This window comes from Channa argus, chromosome 7 (genome assembly GCF_033026475.1).
Source record: "Channa argus isolate prfri chromosome 7, Channa argus male v1.0, whole genome shotgun sequence".
Taxonomy (NCBI): Eukaryota; Metazoa; Chordata; class Actinopteri; order Anabantiformes; family Channidae; genus Channa; species Channa argus.
This window is the reverse complement of record NC_090203.1, coordinates 138,365-157,500: the sequence shown is the minus strand read 5'-3', so window position 1 is coordinate 157,500 and position 19,136 is coordinate 138,365. Positions and strand designations below refer to the sequence as shown.

The following is a 19,136-nucleotide window of genomic DNA, read 5'->3' as shown; positions in this document are numbered from 1 at the left end:
ATTTACCACTTCTGGAAGCTGATCAGTCAGTTCAGTCAACTCAGTTTGTTCAGTATCATCATATATCATCATCATCATCATTCAATAAACATATACATAAACTGTGTTTCAATAATAATTGATAACTGAGGAAATAAAACATGTTTTTAGACCCAGTGGAGAAGATTACTGTGGTAACTGACTCAGTTAACCTGTGAGTCAAAAACATCTTCCATAAATCCCCTAAAGCTGCAGGTCTTTAAAGATGCTGCAGGTTTACAGGATGATAAAATCATACATGGTGAAAGTTCTTAAGTGTACAGAACCACCACCGTGATATGATTGGACCACCTTTATCTTTTACATTTTTGCATCTTCTCATTCACCGGTTTCTAATTACGAACATTGATAACCTCTGTGTCTCTTCCAGTACGATCAGCTGTGGAGCAGGTGGATGAGGCTCTGGATGCTGCCGATGAACTCTCTCTGCTCTCTTCTCTGCAGCTACCATGTTTAGCCCTCAGGGGCCTCTGTATTGAAAATGGCCCCTGGTACCTGGAGCAGCTGGCGGCAGACCGTCAACAAAAGGCTCTGGTACACAAACACACATAACATTAACTACTTAAGGGAAATTGACATAAATGACATGTTGAATTTATTTCTAAACTCCTTGTGTCGGGCTATCAAATAAGAACAAACAGACACTATGCCTGCACCTGGATTAGTAAAGTGATTCCTGTCGCTAGGGATTTGTTATCAGAAAAAGTAAATGAAGTGTTAAATAAATGAAATATGTAAAGTAGTGAATAACAAAACTTTCTTTAGAAATGTAATTGGTGTAAGTACTGGTACTTCGTTACTTTACACCAGTGCCTGCATCGTATTTAGTTAAGTTTTCTGTCAGCAACCTGTAACCTCTGACCTTAGGGCGAGGGCTGTGTTGATCCTCTGGAACCTGACGAACTGCAGGAAGGTGTGACCATGGCCAATCAGGAGGTTCAGAGAGCCCGGAACAGTAAGTCTTACTGGGAGCGGACCGCAGGACCGACAATATTCTATAGATGTTGTAATTATCCAGTGTCTCAGAGCAAGAAATCTTTACTAGCTGGCCAAAAGTGTTCGGGTGTTTAGGACCAGAAGTTGGATAATTTATCACCATTCTGACTAAGGACGTGACCCCCGGTTCCACATAAATGTGACATAACATAATTATGTAACATAAATGTGATGTAATTTGCTTTGGATAAAATCAAGTTAGGCACAAGGCAACAAAAATCTAAGTCAAGCAGAAAACAGTAAAACAAAGTATTATCAGAATAAGTGGACTTTTTTTCAGATTAGTTTTTAAGCTAAATGCAGAAATTGGAGCCGATGTCAGATTCTCTGTTATTTGTGTCAGTAACTGAATCTTTTTAAGCTCTGGACAAAAGATTTAGAGTTTTTTCCACTAAAATGCGTTTTAACGATTGATATTTTAGAGACTGACATTATCCCGGCATTAAATGATTATTAGAACAATAGCTGTGACAGATTCTCAGTTAAACATGTTGTGACTTTCATACCAAGTGCAGGTGTGCTGTGTTTCTAACATTAACTTATTTTTTATGCTCAGGTGTTTTAATTTGTAATTGTGTATGATTGTTTTGCAGTGCATGCAGCGTTGCAAAGCATTAACACATCGTTGCGCAGCTCTGACCCCCGACACACTGTCAGTTGTCTGATGACCTCTGACCTGCAGCTGCCTGATGTGTTTCCCTTTGCTGCAGTTCTATATCACAGAGAGCTGCAGGTGCTGCAGAGACGAACTGCTCAGGTATGAACGGAGACCCTCAATTTCTTGAGTTCCAGGTGTTTCTTCTGCTACCTGCCCTCAAAGCAGTTTAAGTCACGTTATCCACTTTTTGTTGGATGACAAATTGTCCCCAAAATAGTTACAACTATAAAATTTGTGTGTGTATGTGTTGGAGGGGTCTACATTCTACAATGTCCCTCAACTGCCTGAACACCTCACATAGAGCTGCTTTCCAGTGAAACAGGGATTGTAGTGCCCTTAAATGCACCTTCCCTGTAGGATGCAGGAGACCTGCAGTCTTTAACCAAACAGATGCTACACAACAGTACTATAATGTAAAAACCTGTGCACAAAGTCAAATGATCCAGTTAAATTCCAGTTACAACAAGAAGAAACAACTACTCTCCCAAGCTTAAGGTACTGGGGAATCTTCATTTAGCAGAACTTCTGATCACACTGCGGTTTAAGGCGCTACACAAAAACAATATGGTGGTCAGCAAAGTTTATTGAAGTCATGTCTATATGCTGTATCATAACAATAACAATATTGTGACAGTCCTACACAAACACAGTATAATAAAATGATCGGATTCGTTCAGCTAATTTTAAAGGTTACTAAATACTTTGATGACAACAGGAGTTGTACTGTCTGTCACTTTAATCTACTTAACTGTGCACCGTTGTCTCTCCCAGGGGGAGCTGCAGCAGGAGGAGCTGTTTGTTGCTGTGGAGATGCTGTCAGCTGTCGCTCTGGTGAATCAGGCCCTGGAGGCGGGAAATCTGCAGCAGTTTAGCTCTTCCTTGGTTAGTTCGTCTGCAGGACTGTGTGATGTTGACCACACCTTGCTGGACAGGTACACTTGCTTCAGTTCATATCTTTCTCTCTACCGGCCTCTCCTGTGAGTTTTTCTATTTAAAAAAAAATGCCTTTGCAACATGTACAACAAGTATCCGTTGATAATGCAACCACAAGGGGTCCCAAGTCTGGACAAATGCAGAGGATAGCGTCAGGAAGGGCATCTGATGTAAAACACATTCCAAATTAAACATGCAAATCATGACTTCTACACCCAATCTGACTTCCATACGGTATCGATCGGGGTCCGGGTTAACAGTGCCTACCACCGTTGCTGTTGACCTGCAGAGTGCCAGATGAAATAGGGTGGTCAAACCAGGTGATTTGGTCCTTCTAAATTAAATTGACACAGTAAAGTGAATAACAGAGGGGAGAGGTCCAAGCAGCTGGAGCCTCAGTGAATGATATTGATGATTGTGATTGTGCTGGTGGTGGTGGTAACGATGGTGCCATTATTGCTGTGTTCAGGTACTTTAGGTGTCTGCTTGATATGAAGCTGCAGGCAGGAAAAGATCTGCTCACCTGGAATCAGCTACAGGAAGGAATCAACAGTGTCAACAACTCAGTGCAGGATGAACACCAACGTATGGAAAACGCACATACACACACACACACACACACATACACTGAGCAGGTCATCTCTGCTGCATCTTCTCTTCCTGTGTCTAGCTCTGATCTTCACTTAACATGTCCTCATTAATTACGTTTACTTTTACACTTAGTCATTTGATGCTTTTGACCAAAGTGGCTTACAAGGAAGGTACAAGGCAATACAAAATCTCAAGGAGAAACCATTGAAGCAAAGTGCTTTGAGATGAAGTGTCTGTTTAATGAGATGCAAGTACAAGAGAATAACAATTTATTGTATTTCATATTTTGTTAATGAATTATTTGCAAGGGAAGTTGTGGAAGAGTTATGCTCAGATTAGATTAGATTAGATTAGATTAGATTAGATTCAACTTTATTGTCATTACACATGTACAAGTACAAAGCAAGAGTGCAATAGCAGCAAAAGCAGGATATCCAGTTATTGCATAAATAAATAAGTTAGTATTGTAAGTGGATATGTACATAAGTAGAAATTTAAGGAAAATGGATATATACTGTTGTGAGCTATAAACAGAAGTAAGAATGTAACAATAATAAATAAATAAGGCTATGGTGGGCAGTAGTGCAATGGATATAGTGCAAGTAAATTATGAAAAGAGGCTTTAAAGTGATAGTAGTGCAGTGTAAGTGTTTTTATTTATTTATTTATTTATATTTTGGTGCAATAGTGACTGTAGGTAGGATAGGAATGTTATGTTGAGTGAACCAATCTGTAGGGGAGAGTCAGAGCTTTAAACCAGATGAAGTCGGTAATGAGATCTGAACAGTGGTGGGACACGTGTCTTTTTTTGACTGATCAATAATAAGACATGCTGCTGCATTTTGGATCACCTGGAGGGTTTGATTGTGCTGCCGGTTAGCCCTGCCAACTGCACATCCTAGCACAATCTAGACAAGATATTACCACAGAGTAGGGTTGTATATTCCGAGAGGTAGGGTCTGATCAGTAATCTAGTAAGTGTTGTCAGATATGTGCTTCAGTTACCGCTGTGGCAGCTTTTCCAGCAGCTCTGTGTGTGCCTTGCTTTTTTTTATGTGTATTTTTGTAATTTTTGTACTTGCTGTTGCATATTTTTTGTGAATTTCCCTTTAGGATGAATAAAGTATTTATGCTTAACTTGTTTGTCAATGATGACCCGCAGACTTGTTGCCTAGTTTTAATAACTAAAAGACAAACGAGGATAAACTGAAGCCCCGGCGATAAGAAACATAACAGGGGTAACCCAAGACCAAGCCAATAAATTGGCCATCGGTTTCCGACTTCCCCCACTAAGCTAACAATTAACCAACTAACCTAACAAAGCAATAGCAATAGCAATGACAGGAAAAACCACATGAGTAGATGATAGAACACAGAGATGTGGTATAGATGGGGGGGAAAAAAAGAAGTGAACCAAGAATTGAGAATTGCAGCGCACCAGTGAAGAGGCTGTGAGAGTTAGAAACATGCCCCTGACAGGATACCTTGAAGGTTTGTCCAGAAAGGTAAGGCCGACGTCAGTCAGAGAGTGCAGACAAGAGGATCTGGTGGTTCACCGTGTCAAGGACTGCACATAGGGCGACTGTGCCGCAGGAAGGTAGAGCGATTGTCCACCAATCTCACAGTTGTTGTTTCAATCCCCGGCTCCTCCGGTCACATGTCGAAGTGTCCTTGAGCAAGACACTGAACCCCAATTTAGTTGCTCCCGGTGAGTGTTGGCCAGCTGCATAGCAGCTCCCCCATCGGTGTATGATTGTGAGTGTGAATGGGTAAATAAGAAGCAATGTAAAGCACTTTGAGTGCCAATAGGTAGAAAAGCGCTATATAAGTGCAGAACATTTACATAATACAGAAGACTGAGCCAAAGCTTAAGCAGACTGCAGGGATTCCACGACTATCAGCAGTGTGTTTCTGTGGGGTGACTACTCTTGAAGCCAGATTGGTTGGCATCGGGGAGTTTTTCTAAGAGTTGATTAACGACTGTTCAAGGGTCTGAGCCAGATAAGGGAAGAATAGAGACAGGGATGCAATTCTAAATAAGTGAGGTCAAGAGTCAGATAAATTCAGAAACTCTTATTCTCCCCTTCCAGAGTAAAACAACGTTTCTGTTCTTCATTACCTAAAAGTCTCCACCGTGTTAATCTGAATCCATTTTCACTCTCAGGCTTCTTTCAGACGGTTTTCATTCTGTCCGTATGTGGCTTTACAGATTAAAGTAGGCTTGGTCTCAGTAAGACTGCTGTGACTTTTGACTGACCTTTAACCCCTGAGTGACCTCTGTCTGTCTTTTGACCTCAGAACTCCTGGCCGTGGAACTGGTGAACACTGCGATCATCAGAGGAGACTGTCAGCAGCTCCTTTCGGCTCTGCTGCTTCCCTCCTGTGTAGTGGCTGAGGTCTTACCTGCCAATATCGTCAGATACATGAGCCTGCTAAGCAGAGCCAGACAGCACAAAGCCCAGGTAATGGCTGCACAGACAACTCCACACTGCAACCACACCCAACGACATGAGACGATGTTATTTCATCTTTATCTAAGAATAAATACAAATATTCAGTTTTACACCGGAAATCACATGTATAGCATCTGATCAAGCAGATCAGCAGTGACCCAGGAGCTGAGCTGTGGTTGGCTGATATCCAGGAAGGCTTGATGAGAGCCAATCAGCAGAGTCAGACAGCTCTGAAATGTAAGTAAGAACACCCAAAGAGTCTGTTTCTGTCATTAACTCGCTGACCCTTCAAAGCTGGAGTTTGTGTTGAGTTGTTGGAATGGTAGTGTACATGTTCCCTTACTGGTCACCTCATTGAGAGCTCTGATCTCAGATCTCTTCTTTCTTTAAAATTAGTATGAAGAAAATCTAGATCATACAATGTTTATAAAAAAACCTACGTCGGATGCATGAGGTAACATTATTTTGTAACAGCAAAATATATAATAGCATCACAGCACCACCAAGTGCTAAGATGCTCAATAAATGTCATGTTCAAAAGTGAGTACCACCACTTTTAATTCTGTTATTTGTTTCAAACCTTACAAACATCATGTGATCATCATAGCGGGTATTAGACCTCAGACGAACAACAACATATAACTTTTTTCACCATTATTTCTCTAACAAAAATGTAGCTGAAAAGAACAAAGCGTGTGGGCAATACCAAGTGCCCCCTTACTGATTCCATAGGATTTAAGAGGAGAAGAAATGGACCTCCATCTTTGAGCCTACAGGCCTCACTAAGCATGCTACATGTTAAAGTCCATGATGGCACAATTGGAAGACTCTTCTGTCTAAAAAGAACGTGAAAGCACCACTGAGGTTCACAGAATTGTTTCTGAAAAAAACACTTGCAGACAATGGGACAGATAAGACCAAAGTGGGCTTGTTTGGCCTTAATACCTAGAGCCATGTTTAATGAAAACCAAACCCAGCATCTCAGCAGAAAAACCTCATAACCACTGTCCAGCACACAATGGACTTGTTTTAGAGCCACAATACCTGGACACCTCACAGTCACTGGAGTCCACCATTAACTCTTTTTATACCAAAGGATTCTAGAGGCAAATGTGAGGCTGTCTGTCCAACAGCTAAAGCTTTGGTCATGGAACAAGACTATGATCCAATACAGACCAGTAAATCTACATCAGAATGGCTGAAAGATAAAGGAATCCAGGCTTTGGAGTTTCAAAGTCAAAGTTCAGACCTCACTCCAACTTTAATCCTGTGATGGGACCTTAAGAGCACTGTGCAGAAGTAAAAGTCCTCCTAAAACTACGAAAACTTAAGTAATGGTGTGTTTTTAAAAACAAAAAAACAAAAAGAATGTTACCTAAGTCATACAGATCTGTCGCTGTAAAACCAGCTGACTTTCAAGTTTGGCTATGGATTCATCTGAACATCAGAGTAAAGGAATTTGCCAAAACATTATCAGAACCTGCCTTTGCTGAACTCCTCCATGACTGACAGAAACATGGCCGCCGCATGCTGTAGTTGCCCAGGCTACGAAAACGCTTTTCAGTGTGAAGACTAAGAGTATTTTCCTCTTGATTGTCTGAGGAACCAATCTCTGTTTATAGAAACAACTTCTGATGGGTTATAACACCAGCTCTTTCCTTGTGTCTGTGTGTGTCTGTGTGTGTCCCTGTGCAGTGTGTCTGTCTGTGGCTGCAGTGAACCAGGCTGTGAAGGAGAACAAAGTCACTCAGACTCTGCGGGTTCTGTCTCTATCTGAGCTGCAGGTGCAGGGACTCATCTCTAACTGTGCCGCAGATTATCAGAGAGAACTCAGTGCTCTGCTATTACACAGGATTCACAAAGGTAAGTGACTACTTGGAGGTACTTCTCAGAGCTGGGCATTGGGGTGTAAACATGAAAGACAGGAATTTTCACATGTAGAAAGTTGAACCTAATTGTAATTGAATGAAAGTTATCTAAAGATTAAGTTTAACACACTGTGTGTCTAAATGGAGTCAGGTACTTGTGTCTAAAGTGTGTTTACATACACGTCCAGTATGAAGCTCAATGAGACGTGTCTGTGTGCAGGAGACAACAGAAGTCCTTGGGTTCGAGTCCTACTGGAGGACGGATCTTTTTATTACTTTCACCTGAACAGACTCGAGGGAAGCTGGGAAAGACCAAATGGGTTCACACACAACAGCGTGTTCATGGATCGTCACGAGATCCAGGTGAGACACGATCAGAGATAATAACAAAAGTGGTCAGAGGTCGTGGTCAGGGTCTGTATAACAAGTGCAGTAACAGCTGAAAATATATATCTATTAGAAAGCTTTAGGAAAACAATTGAGATGTGTTGTGCCCCAGGCTGTGATTAGGCAGCAGCAGTAATATTGTGTGTGATGTCATCTCTCACCCAAAGGAGGTCATCAGCAATGTTTCAGGGGCGTACAGACGCAACATCCTCTGGAGGAGCAGAGAAACCCTCATTGTTAGCCTACAGGCTCTATGTCGAGGCTTCCTGATCAGACGGCAGCTAGAGACTCAACGACGTTACCTGATCAGTCAGACACCTGCTGTTATCATCATCCAAGTAAGAAAACACAATTGTCTGTGCAGAAGGATTTCTGTGGTATCAGATTATCAGTAAATTAAAAATTTTTGTGTTTCAGTCTCACTGGAGAAGGTTTTTCCAGCAGAGGGCATACAGGCAACGGCTGCAGTTTCTCTACATGAACTGGAGAGCTGTGGTCAAGGTCCTCTTTCTTTTTTACTGTCTGTTAATTGGTTGGCTAGTTGATATGACATCCAAGTTGACTACAGATGTCTGTACATAAATGTTTGATTGTTGAAACTTCCCTAACAATAATAATTTTCTTTGAACAGATCCAGTCGGTTGTAAAGATGTGGTTAGCAAGGAGAAAATATCAAGCTCGACTGACTTTCTTCAGACATAATGTGAGTCCTGATGCCTACTGTCTTTGTCCTCTTAATGAGAAAGGCTGGTCTGAGTTTTATTTACATTCTTTGTGCTATGCTAAATCCAACCATAGTGCTCATTCAGACAAAGACAAATGAACCCCCCTTTATGTGTCTGTGTAACTGTAACTGTGTCCACAGGTGGGTGCTATTATAAAGATCCAGGCCTTCTTCCGAGCCAGCAGAGCCCGAGTCCAGTACAGGATGCTGGGTAAGTTCACTAATGAGTGCTTGCATGATTGTGACCGATTGGAGAATTGGAGCATCACTTACTGACGACATCAAGGTGTTTTGGGGCAGTAGCTGAATTATGAGGTACTGTGAGTCAGTAATAATCCCTCCATGCCTTTGCCAGTGCACTCGGACATGCCCCCTCTGTCTGTGGTCAGAAAGTTTGCTCACCTGCTTGACTTGGGTGACAGTGACATCAGAGAGGAGGCAGAGCTTCTGCGTTTGAGGGAGGAGGTGGTGAGGAGCATCCGTTTCAATCGGCAGCTGGAGGCAGACCTGGACCTGATGGATCTGAAGATTGGCCTGCTGGTCCGCAATAGAGCTACGTTGCAGGTACAAACAGATGGTGTACAGACAAGTCACCTCAGAGGTTGTCTATGTGCATAGGATGAGTCCCTATACACTGAAAGGTTGGGATAAATATTCAGTTCAATCACAGTCTGTCAGAATTCAGCTTCCTCCAGTACAGAAACGTGATCCATGTTTTTTTGCTTTTTTTTTGGTTCTTGTTAGTCTTAATGAACGTATCTTTCTGAACAGGAAGTGGTGTCTCACTGTAAGAAACTGACAAAAAAGAACAAGGAGCAGCTGTCAGACATGATGGATGTGGAGAGAAGTAAAGGACTGAAGGCTCTGAACCGAGAGCGGAGAGAGAGACTGGAGGCATATCAGCATCTCTTCTACCTGCTGCAGGTGAGCTTGTGTATATTTGTCTTAACACCTCCAACCTTCCCCAATACCCTCCCAAAATTGGGAATTAACTCATGTTTTCCGATTCACTTCTTTCATTAGGCTGGTCTCTATGTTTCTCTCTCTGTTAGTGCTTCTTTACATTTTGTAGAACAGTTTGAACAATAATTCTGACAAACTTGCAACTTTATAGATTGTAGGAAAAATAAAGTGTTCTCAGCAATATTTCAGCAGTTTACCACCGCTCATTTCTTCTTACCACATGACAGCCTGTTTGTTTAACTGCAATGTTTGTATGTCTATCTGTGTGTATCAGACGCAGCCTCTGTACCTGGCTCAGCTGATTTTCTTGATGCCTCAGAGTCGCTCCACTTCCTTTATGGAGATGCTGGTGTTCAGTTTGTTTAACTATGGCTCTGACCGCAGGGAGGCCTTCCTACTGCTACAGCTCTTTACTGAGGCACTCCGATACGAGATCAGGTAATACACATAGACGGGTGATAGTAATCAACAATAATGTGCAGTAGTACACAGTTACAGGGTCACTGCATTTCTTCAAAACAGATTGACCTAAATTTTGTGGGGTGGGGGCTTTTTATACTGCAACAGCCACAGATTCACACAGGGCAAAATGCATAGCACTGTTGGTGGGCTTGGTCTATAATGTTAGGTTGTTTTTATTTATTTTTTTGTTTGTTTTGTATTTCTTTTCTTTTTCTTTAAATGAAGATTAACTAGTAGTATCAACTAGTATTATCCTAATTAAATTTTATAGTAGGATATCCCCTACAGTAGGTTAACCTTTAGTGACGTTGCTGGAACCAAGCAACACATAGACCAGTGTTTACATGTAAAATCATTTTCTTCAGAAGTTCTGGAAAGTGTTTTTAGGTCAAAACATAGCACTGCAATTAATAATGACGACATTCTGTTGGCCAGGGATTCAGTTCTGTTGGTGGGTTTAGATGTCATTTCTGCCTTTTTGATATAGTGGATCATGAAATCTTCTTTGGAGCATTGTGTTGTGAGGTGTTCTTATAATTAGTTCAGGTTGTATCTTAATAACAGACGTTTTTTAAGTTAATACTCTGCTTCAATTTTTATTTAATTTTTTTCCTCAAGGGTCCATACTCTGTCCTCTTCTGTTTTCATTGCACATGCTCCCAACAGGGTCTGTCCTACAGAAATATGGTATTTCTATTCATTGCTAGGCAGATGACAGTCAGATATATTTAGCTTTTTAAAGGAAATGAGTGGCGGATCACTACTGAGAGGCTTGACTACTGTAATGCAATATACCCTGCTATCAGTCACTCAACCCCTTTCTGTTTTCAGATTGTTCAAAATTCTGCTGCTTGTATCTTAACAAATGTTGTAAAATTTGTCCATATAACCCTGGTTGTGGGGTCTCTTCACTGGATCCCAGTTCATTAACTCAAAGTCGTTGATTTTTGTTTTTAAAGCTATAAATGGACTGGCACCATCCTACCTTAGTGAATTACTCTATTGTCACAAAGCAGCAACATCCCTCAGACTTACCAAAATCAATTTCTTTCTTAGAGGTGTTAGAGGCCATATGCTTTTGTTGTGTTAGCCCAGATTACCTCTGAATGTCAAAGCAGCCATAGACCTGACCACTTTTAAGTAATTGCTTAAAACCTATTTATTCTCCTCGGCTTTAATGCATAATACACTTCTCTAGATGTTGTCATCAGATTCTTAGTTGGGGGAAGTTTCGCGTTCGTTTTGATGTAATCTGGCACAGAGTTGATGTATGTGTTTATGGTTCTGAAAAAATAGACTCTGTCTCTCTCTGTGTCTCTCTCTCTCTCTCTTTGTTTCTCTGTCTGTGATGTCAGATTGAAGGTGGACCAGCCTCAGGACGTGGTCATGGGAAACCCCACAATCATCAAAATGTTGGTGAACTTCTACCGTCATGCACGTGGCCACAATGCCCTGCGGGAGTCTTTGGGTCCAGCTCTTCAGGAAGTCCTGCTAGACCGGACTCTCAGCATCAGGACAGACCCGGTGGACGTCTACAAGACCTGGATTAACCAGACAGAGACCCAGACTGGACACAAGAGGTCTGAAAAGGAAGAAACTACATTTTCCTTCATAACAAGCATTCACAAGAACCTGTATTGTTTTCTGTCTCACCTGTCTGTCTGGGTCACATGTCTCACCTGCAGCTCTCTGCCTTATGAGGTTTCTCCTGAAGATGCTCTGTCTCAACCTGAGGTCCAGAGGCGCATCGACATTGCCATCATCAACCTGAAGAACCTGACGGATCGTGTCCTCAAGGCTATCACCTCCAACCTGCACAAACTGCCGTAGGTCTCCAACTGTTCGCCCCCAAAAACTACAATAGGTAGTATATACCTAATATATACCTAACGTCTTTTCTGTGATGTAGTTATGGTTTACGCTACTCAGCAAAAGTTCTCAGAGATGCCCTGAAGACGAAGTTCCCCGATGCCAGTGAAGATGAACTCTACAAGGTAAACGCCAGAGTTTTACTGCTCTGAATTTATTTTGCCTTTGGAGATTTGGGGTAAAATGTGTGAAACCAGTTATTTTTGTTTGTTTGTTTTTTGTTTCTTGTTGTTTTGTTTTTTGAAAACTTCAACAAGCTGTGGCGTTACAGTTTCAAAAAACTCATACAACAGTAGAACCTGTGAAGGATGACAGGTTATTACTATAAAATCCAAAAGAACAACAAAACTCTGTGTATTTTTATTCTGTGACGTTTTCCAAATGTAAGGTCTATGAAATACGCAGGAATGTTCATATGGGGATGGTGCAGAAACACTAATGGGCTTGTGCAGTGGGCTGCATAACATGGCAGCAAACCCAGAAATGTTTGTCAGGTGCTAAAATGTACTAGCTAACGTACTAGTCAAGCAGGTTTCAGTCCAGTGCACCATGTTTTAGTCTGGTCTCTTTTACTAGAACTATAGTACAGGCCAGCTTTCCCCCTCAGATGAAGCAGTATTGCAACAAAAACAAATGGAGGAGAGTAAAGGTGAACTGGAATGTGTGAATCCTTCTCCTACTTTGAAGAAAAAAAGTGGTGAATCCTTCAGTTAGTGTTAGGACTTTGCTTTGATGTTTTCTCCTTGACTTAGATTTCTGCTGCCTTGCACTTGTAAGTCGCTTTGGATAAAAGCGTCTGCTAAATGACTAAATAGAAATGTTTTCCTGACAACACCACATATATTTCCCCACTAATACACGGATAACAATATGAGAGTCACAGTGTGCATTTTGTTCTAAGAAAAATAATTAAATATGAATAATGCCTTCTTTCATGTAAATAATTGAAATTGTACTAAGTAATCCACCTATCTAAGTGTTAATTTCATTCAATACAAAAAGTGCTATTGTGATATATTGAACCCGTTTGATTCCGTTTCTGGGTTTTGTCTTTTAACTTCTGGTCACTAGTGCCAGCCTTTCAAAACTTTTGGTCCAGATCAGTTCACAACACAGCTGTCAAATCTGTGTATTTAGATTTAGTTATTTGTTTATTTAGTTATTTTTTTATAAGTCAGAGAGAAAACATCAAAGCAACGTGCTATGAGAAGAAATGTTTGTTTCAATAGCACAATTGCAGGAAAGAGCTTGTTTTTTCTTAATTAAATAGTTTTAATGCACAGGAAGCTGAAAGGTTCTGTCTTCAACAACTGCTTTGCAGATGATCCAAAATGCAGCAGCTCACCTCATTTTTAATCAGCCAAAAAAGACCCATGTCACACCACTTTTAGATCTCTACACTGGCTTCCTATAGCTGCTCGCATCAGGTTCAAAGCTCTGTCTCTTGCTCACAGGGTGGTTAACTTGACAGTTCCCGCTTACCTCAACTCACTCATTCAAGTCTACAATCCTTCCCGCCCGCTGCGATCTGCCAACGAACAACAACGTTGGTCCCAGAACCGCACAGAAGACACCAAGCAAAACTGTTTAGCGTAATGATCCCACGATGGTGGAACGAGCTACCAAACTCTGCACGCTCAGCTAACTCTCTCCCAATATTCAAAAAACTGCTGAAAACAGAACTCTTCCGCATCTTCCTATGCACTTAAATCTTTTTTTAAATTTTTTTATTTATTAATTTTTTTATAAATCCTTTCTGCTCTTTCTCGTACTTGCATCTCGTGAACTGTGAACACTTTTCTGATAGAACTTTGCTTTGATGCTTTCTCCTTGACTTAGATTTTTGCTTGCCTTGTATCTCACTTGTAAGTCGCTTTGGATAAAAGCGCCTGCTAAATGACTAAATGTAAATGTAAATGCTTTAATATCAGCAGTAAGGCTGCTGAGCGTGCAGAGTTTGGTAGCTCGTTTCACCATCATGGGAACACTGAGCTAAAGAGTTTTGTTTGGGATCTTTTGTTTTGAGGCGAAGGAACCACCGGACACTGTTAGAGAGAGGGATTGTAGACCTGGATGAGAGTTCAGGTATGAAGGTGCTGTTGAGTCGACCATTCTTTAGTTGAGAGTATAAGCTTTAAACCTGATGCGTTTTTTTTAAATTCCGATTTCAAATGTAACTGGTAAGAGCTCATTGTGACCGTAACAGAACAGAAGATGTGACCCTGTCTCCTACAGATAGTTGGGAATCTGGTCTACTATCGCTACATGAACCCTGCCATTGTGGCTCCTGATGGATTTGACGTGGTCGACCGTTCTGTGGGCTTCACCCTACTGCCAGAGCAGCGCCACATCCTGGGGTCTATTGCACGCATGCTCCAACATGGCGCCGCCAACAAACATTTCCACGGAGATGGATACCACATCCGATCTCTGAACCAGTACATCAGCCAGACCCATAACAAGTTCAGGTCAGAGTTTAAACCTGGTCTGAGGTCCACGGAGAATAAAGCTTACTGACACAGCAACAGACACTCCATTGGATGTTAGCAGTTATTTTGTGTCTTTATTATGCAGTCAGATAAAACTGATTAAAGAGAAAAGCTTTGGTTGTGCAACATCACCTTGAAAAGTATTGCAATTACAAAAACACAAAATAAGAAACTGAAATAAAAAATTAATAAACTGAAGAAAAAAAAATTCTGATTTCCAACAGAAGTATTAATATTTCAAAACAAAAACTTTACAGATTTCTTTTGACTCTCTGTGAATCAAACCTTTTGCGTTTCACATCTACAATAAACTGAGAGTAGTAGTAGTACATCTCTGTTGGTCTGCTGTTGGTCAACTGCAGCAACTGGATTTTGCCACCTTGTGCTAATGTTGGCAGCTGATCTCCGGTATGTTTCTTTAGGAAAGTTTTAATGTGAAAATGTTTGGCTTTTAACAGAAAGTTCCTGCTAAGCGTCTGTGATGTCCCTGAACCACGGGACAGATTCAGCATGGACGAGTTTTCTGAGCTGCTTATCGTCCACAAGCCCGTCATCTACATCTCAGTCAGCGAACTGCTCAACACACACAAGGTCAGAGATCCCAGAACCTGGACATGGATCTTTATTCTGTACCAGGACCTCCGACAGGAAATGTCATCTTTGAAACTGTGTTCTCACTGTTTGTGACTTTTCAGTTGTTGCTGGAACATCAGGACGTTTTGTGTCCAGACCCATCTGACCCCCTGAGTGTGCTACTGAATGACGTAGGATCTGTCCCCAGTCTGCAGGAGATCATTGGTACTGCAACACTGCTGATATTACTGTATACTACTGCTAAACATACTGCTAATGCTACTGCGGAATTTGGCTGTTGTGTGGCTGAGCTGTCATCTTTCATCAGGATCAGCCTGAGTTTGTTTCTGTTTTTCAGGAGACTCTTCGTCAGCTTCAGAGCCAGGGCCAGAGTCCAGTAAAATGGAGGTTTCCCTAACTCTCACCAACAAATTTGACATTTTTAATGACTCTGATGACAAATCAGACTACAGAGGACTGCTGCTCAGGTAGCTCTGCCCGTTAGCCTAACCTGCTGAGGTAGCTCTGCCCTAATGCATCACCTGCTTAGGTAGCTTAGCTATCCTTGTCTGTGTTTCAGCACAAAGCAGCTGATCATCGACGTCATCAGGACCCAACAAGGTGATTCCCTGAGTGACATCCTAAGAACATCCACCTCACCTGACCAGGTATACACAGTTAGAAATCTGTACTAGTGAAGACTGTCCTTGATGTGACTGGACCACTATCATGGTGTGATAGTGGTGGTTGTAATCTAATTTGAAACTAGCAAGTAAAGTTTAGGTCTGGTTCAACCTGAAGGTGACAGAGGTTATTGTGTTCCTGTTCATTCATTATTTTATTATTCTCTAAATGTTGTTATATTCAGCTGAGAAGTACACTTTAAGGCCTAAAAGTAATTTTTCAAAATGGGGAAGTATTTCCACCTTAATTGCTTTACGTAGGAGAAATGTATGCATATAAATAGATCTATATCTATCTCTAGATGGATGGATGGATACATCTATAGATATCCATCTATATAATATACAGTATATAGAGATAGAGAACTATAGAAAGAGAGAGAGAATGAATTCCCCCCACTTCTGGGATGGTCTTATTCCTTCCTTCAAGCTTGGATCCTCTACAGGAGGCCTGGGACCTGTGGGTCCTGTGCAGTATCCTGGCTGTTACTAGGACTGTGCTCTTGTTGACAGAGATCTTGGGTGTTGTTCCTGGAATCTGCTGGAGCCACTCTCTTAGTCCCCAAGGTTCCTACTACCACCTAAGACCACTTGTGTCTTCACCTTCTACATTGTTTTCTAACTCTTCTTTCAGTCCTTGGTTTTTGAGCTTCTTGTGTTACTTCTTCCGGATGTTGCTTTCGCTTGGTATCTACCACTATGCCCTTATTCTTCTGTTATCCAAAACTACAATGCCAGGTTGGTTGGCCATTACCAGTTTGTATCTGGAAGTCCACCGGGATCTTAGCTCTGTCATTCTCAACCACCTTTGGAGATGTGTCCATTTTGACTTTGGGGACTTCCAGCCCATACTTGGCACATATGTGTCAGCCACTTGGTTATGGCGTCGTATTTATGCCCTGTATGCCTTGCCTGTTAGCAGCTTGCACCTCACAAGCTGCTAACAGGCAAGCTGCTGTTATGCGCTGGATTGTTTAGTCATCTTTTCACAGCCTGTATCTGGAGTCCAGCCTGGTATGGTAGATCATATAATTAGAGCCAGGATTAGTGTATTGATGACGTGCACTCTGTAGATTTAAATGTTTAAATTTACACAGCTGAGTGAAATGCAAAAATAAAGCCTAAAACCCAGACTGGTCCACACAAAATCCTAAACATTTACGTTCAAACAGGAAGCATGCCACAATTGGCTGATTGAGCGGCGAGCTCAGCAGGATGCCCGTACACCTGAGAAGATGAAAAGGAACCAGTCATTGGTTGCCAACAGCAACCTAACACTGGAGGACAAAAAAAGGAAGATCCTGAGGAGTCTTCGCCGTCTGGAGGGACTCGGAGTGCTCAGAGCACCTGAAAGCGAAAACCAGATCCTGCAGATGATTGCCAAGGTGACATTAACACACAATTACAGAAATGACATTTATTTAAAGTTGTCTCCCGCAGAGAGAATCAGTTCTGAATCACACAAAAAAAAAAAATGTTTGTTGAACTAAAGCTGTGTCTGTTTTAGGGTAAAAAGGTTCTTGTTTCAGTTTTAATGTGGTTCCTCTTCTAATAATTCCACTCAACAGGACATCCGCCAGCAGCGTCTGCATCGACAGCGGCGTGGGGCAGCGCTGCTGAAACTCCGTCAGACTCTCCAAAGCCTGCAGGTGAAGAGCAGCTTCCAGAGTGAACAAGTGGATTACTACCGACATTACATCACTTCCTGTCTGGACAACCTCACCAAAAACAGGTACAGGTGGACCGTGCTATGCTGTCTTTGGCTGTGCAGTCTCAGCATCACAGGAGGTTCAAACTCTGGTTGTGTTGCAGTAAACGTACCAATAAGAAGGCAGCAGAGAGCAGAGCGAAGAAGCTTCCTGCTCTGAGTTACAGCGCCGCCCGGCTACATGAGAAGGGAGTTCTATTAGAGATCGAGGACCTGCCCTCCACCCAGTCAGAATCTTTCTATTCCTTTTACAGAACTCTAAAATGCAAATATCTGCTGAAATGTGTTTACTCTGAACACATTTTGTGTTTCAGATTTTTGGGCGTAAAATGAGAATTGAAATTTGTGACTGCTGCATTGTACATTTTCCATCTTAAAATTTTGTTTGAGTTGTTCTAAACTTATGTTATATTCTCTATGCAGGTTTAAGAACGTGGTGTTTGACATAGTTCCTGGATCTGAAAGAGGAAGTTTCAGTGTCAAAGCTCGATTCCTTGGAGTAGAAATGGAAGAATTCGTGCTTAAATACCAGGTATGAACGAGACTAAATACTGAGGTTGATGCAGGTAAGAAACCTGGCTACAGACTGACATAGCAGGTTTGGATGTTTAGCAACTGTCGCATGTGTTGCAGGACCTGCTGCAGCTGCAGTATGAAGGTATGGCTGTGATGAAGATGTTTGATAAGGCGAAGGTGAATGTCAACCTGCTAATTTTCCTGCTCAACAAGAAGTTCTTCAAGAAATGAACTGAGAGATGATACCACTTTACTCTCCTATCTCTGTTTGTATATTATATTATTCATATCCTCCACTCTGAGGCATCGTCTTATACTTTTGTTTCTAATCATAGAAACCATGCTTTTACCGCTAATGTCAAAAAAAGCAATTATTCAACAATTTTAACATTTTAAAGATTATACAAATCAGGTAATCACATAGACTTTAAACAGTATAATTTCTGCATGAAGTGAAGCAGCTGCACTACATTCTCATATCGGAATCCCTGCTCTTTATAATTCACTAAATTCTTAAGAGAGTGGGACATGTTCCTCGCCCTTCAATCTCTGTGTTGATATTCCACTACATCTGTTTCTGCATTGCACTAAACAACAAAGTGAGACATCATCCTTCAGCTCTATCTGTGTATGACTCCTCTGTTTTTACCCAGTGGGAAATGGATCAGATTATTGATCAGGTGAACTATGACAGTTCAGGACATAAATTTAGCTGATCTGCAGAAAAATAACAGCAGCTAATCAATAACTCTAATATTCAGTTTCTTTTGTTTTTTATTTGTTCACTTTTAAAAATAAATTTAAAGAAAGAAACACTTTATTCTGTTTTTCACCAATAAAGACTTTTGTTTGCACTTGTTTTCGTCTGGGCTTGTTGTAGCTGGGATCAATTTATAGATAAATTGCAAAGAAATATACAAAACAGTATTAATTTTCTTTATTAAGCAACATGTTAATAGTTTGCGTTTAGTCATACTTAGAACTACAACAAATATATATTTTATTATTAAAATGTGAAGTCAGGTGAATGTATTCAGATGTCATTTGTTTTAAACTGAGAGTTTGAATCTGCTTTTTTTTTTTTATATATATATGCAGACAAAACAAAACTCTGTAAAATTAGAAATAACACAGCTGGAATAAGAAAGGACACGTTTGACATATTTCCTTCTAACTTCTGCTGTTAAAAAGGTTTTCTATTTTTCAAGGTTAAGGATTAGACAC

At 41.1% G+C, this 19,136-nt stretch overlaps 1 protein-coding gene across 3 annotated transcripts in view; it reads left to right on the top strand.

Moving 5' to 3' along the window:
• Positions 1–18,766, top strand: part of iqgap3 (IQ motif containing GTPase activating protein 3) — a 27,296-nt gene extending 8,530 nt beyond the window's left edge. Inside the window, exons 10-38 of one of the 3 annotated variants that reach the window (XM_067509090.1) lie at positions 410–573; positions 907–994; positions 1,629–1,792; positions 2,465–2,625; positions 3,096–3,211; positions 5,516–5,679; positions 5,817–5,907; positions 7,366–7,533; positions 7,759–7,901; positions 8,093–8,263; positions 8,343–8,426; positions 8,557–8,628; positions 8,791–8,860; positions 9,005–9,213; positions 9,421–9,573; positions 9,887–10,050; positions 11,430–11,654; positions 11,760–11,900; positions 11,984–12,068; positions 14,179–14,411; positions 14,891–15,023; positions 15,128–15,230; positions 15,364–15,493; positions 15,586–15,673; positions 16,861–17,073; positions 17,257–17,420; positions 17,501–17,623; positions 17,820–17,928; positions 18,030–18,766. In XM_067509090.1, coding sequence (XP_067365191.1) covers positions 410–573; positions 907–994; positions 1,629–1,792; positions 2,465–2,625; positions 3,096–3,211; positions 5,516–5,679; positions 5,817–5,907; positions 7,366–7,533; positions 7,759–7,901; positions 8,093–8,263; positions 8,343–8,426; positions 8,557–8,628; positions 8,791–8,860; positions 9,005–9,213; positions 9,421–9,573; positions 9,887–10,050; positions 11,430–11,654; positions 11,760–11,900; positions 11,984–12,068; positions 14,179–14,411; positions 14,891–15,023; positions 15,128–15,230; positions 15,364–15,493; positions 15,586–15,673; positions 16,861–17,073; positions 17,257–17,420; positions 17,501–17,623; positions 17,820–17,928; positions 18,030–18,143 — 4,043 coding nt within the window. In that variant the 3' untranslated portion in view covers positions 18,144–18,766. Of the gene's footprint in view, positions 1–409; positions 574–906; positions 995–1,628; positions 1,793–2,464; positions 2,626–3,095; positions 3,212–5,515; positions 5,680–5,801; positions 5,908–7,365; positions 7,534–7,758; positions 7,902–8,092; positions 8,264–8,342; positions 8,427–8,556; positions 8,629–8,790; positions 8,861–9,004; positions 9,214–9,420; positions 9,574–9,886; positions 10,051–11,429; positions 11,655–11,759; positions 11,901–11,983; positions 12,069–14,178; positions 14,412–14,890; positions 15,024–15,127; positions 15,231–15,363; positions 15,494–15,585; positions 15,674–16,860; positions 17,074–17,256; positions 17,421–17,500; positions 17,624–17,819; positions 17,929–18,029 lie in introns of all 3 variants that reach the window. The other 2 variants (XM_067509089.1, XM_067509088.1) reach the window with 2 other exon arrangements.
• The last annotated feature ends 370 nt before the right edge of the window (positions 18,767–19,136 follow it).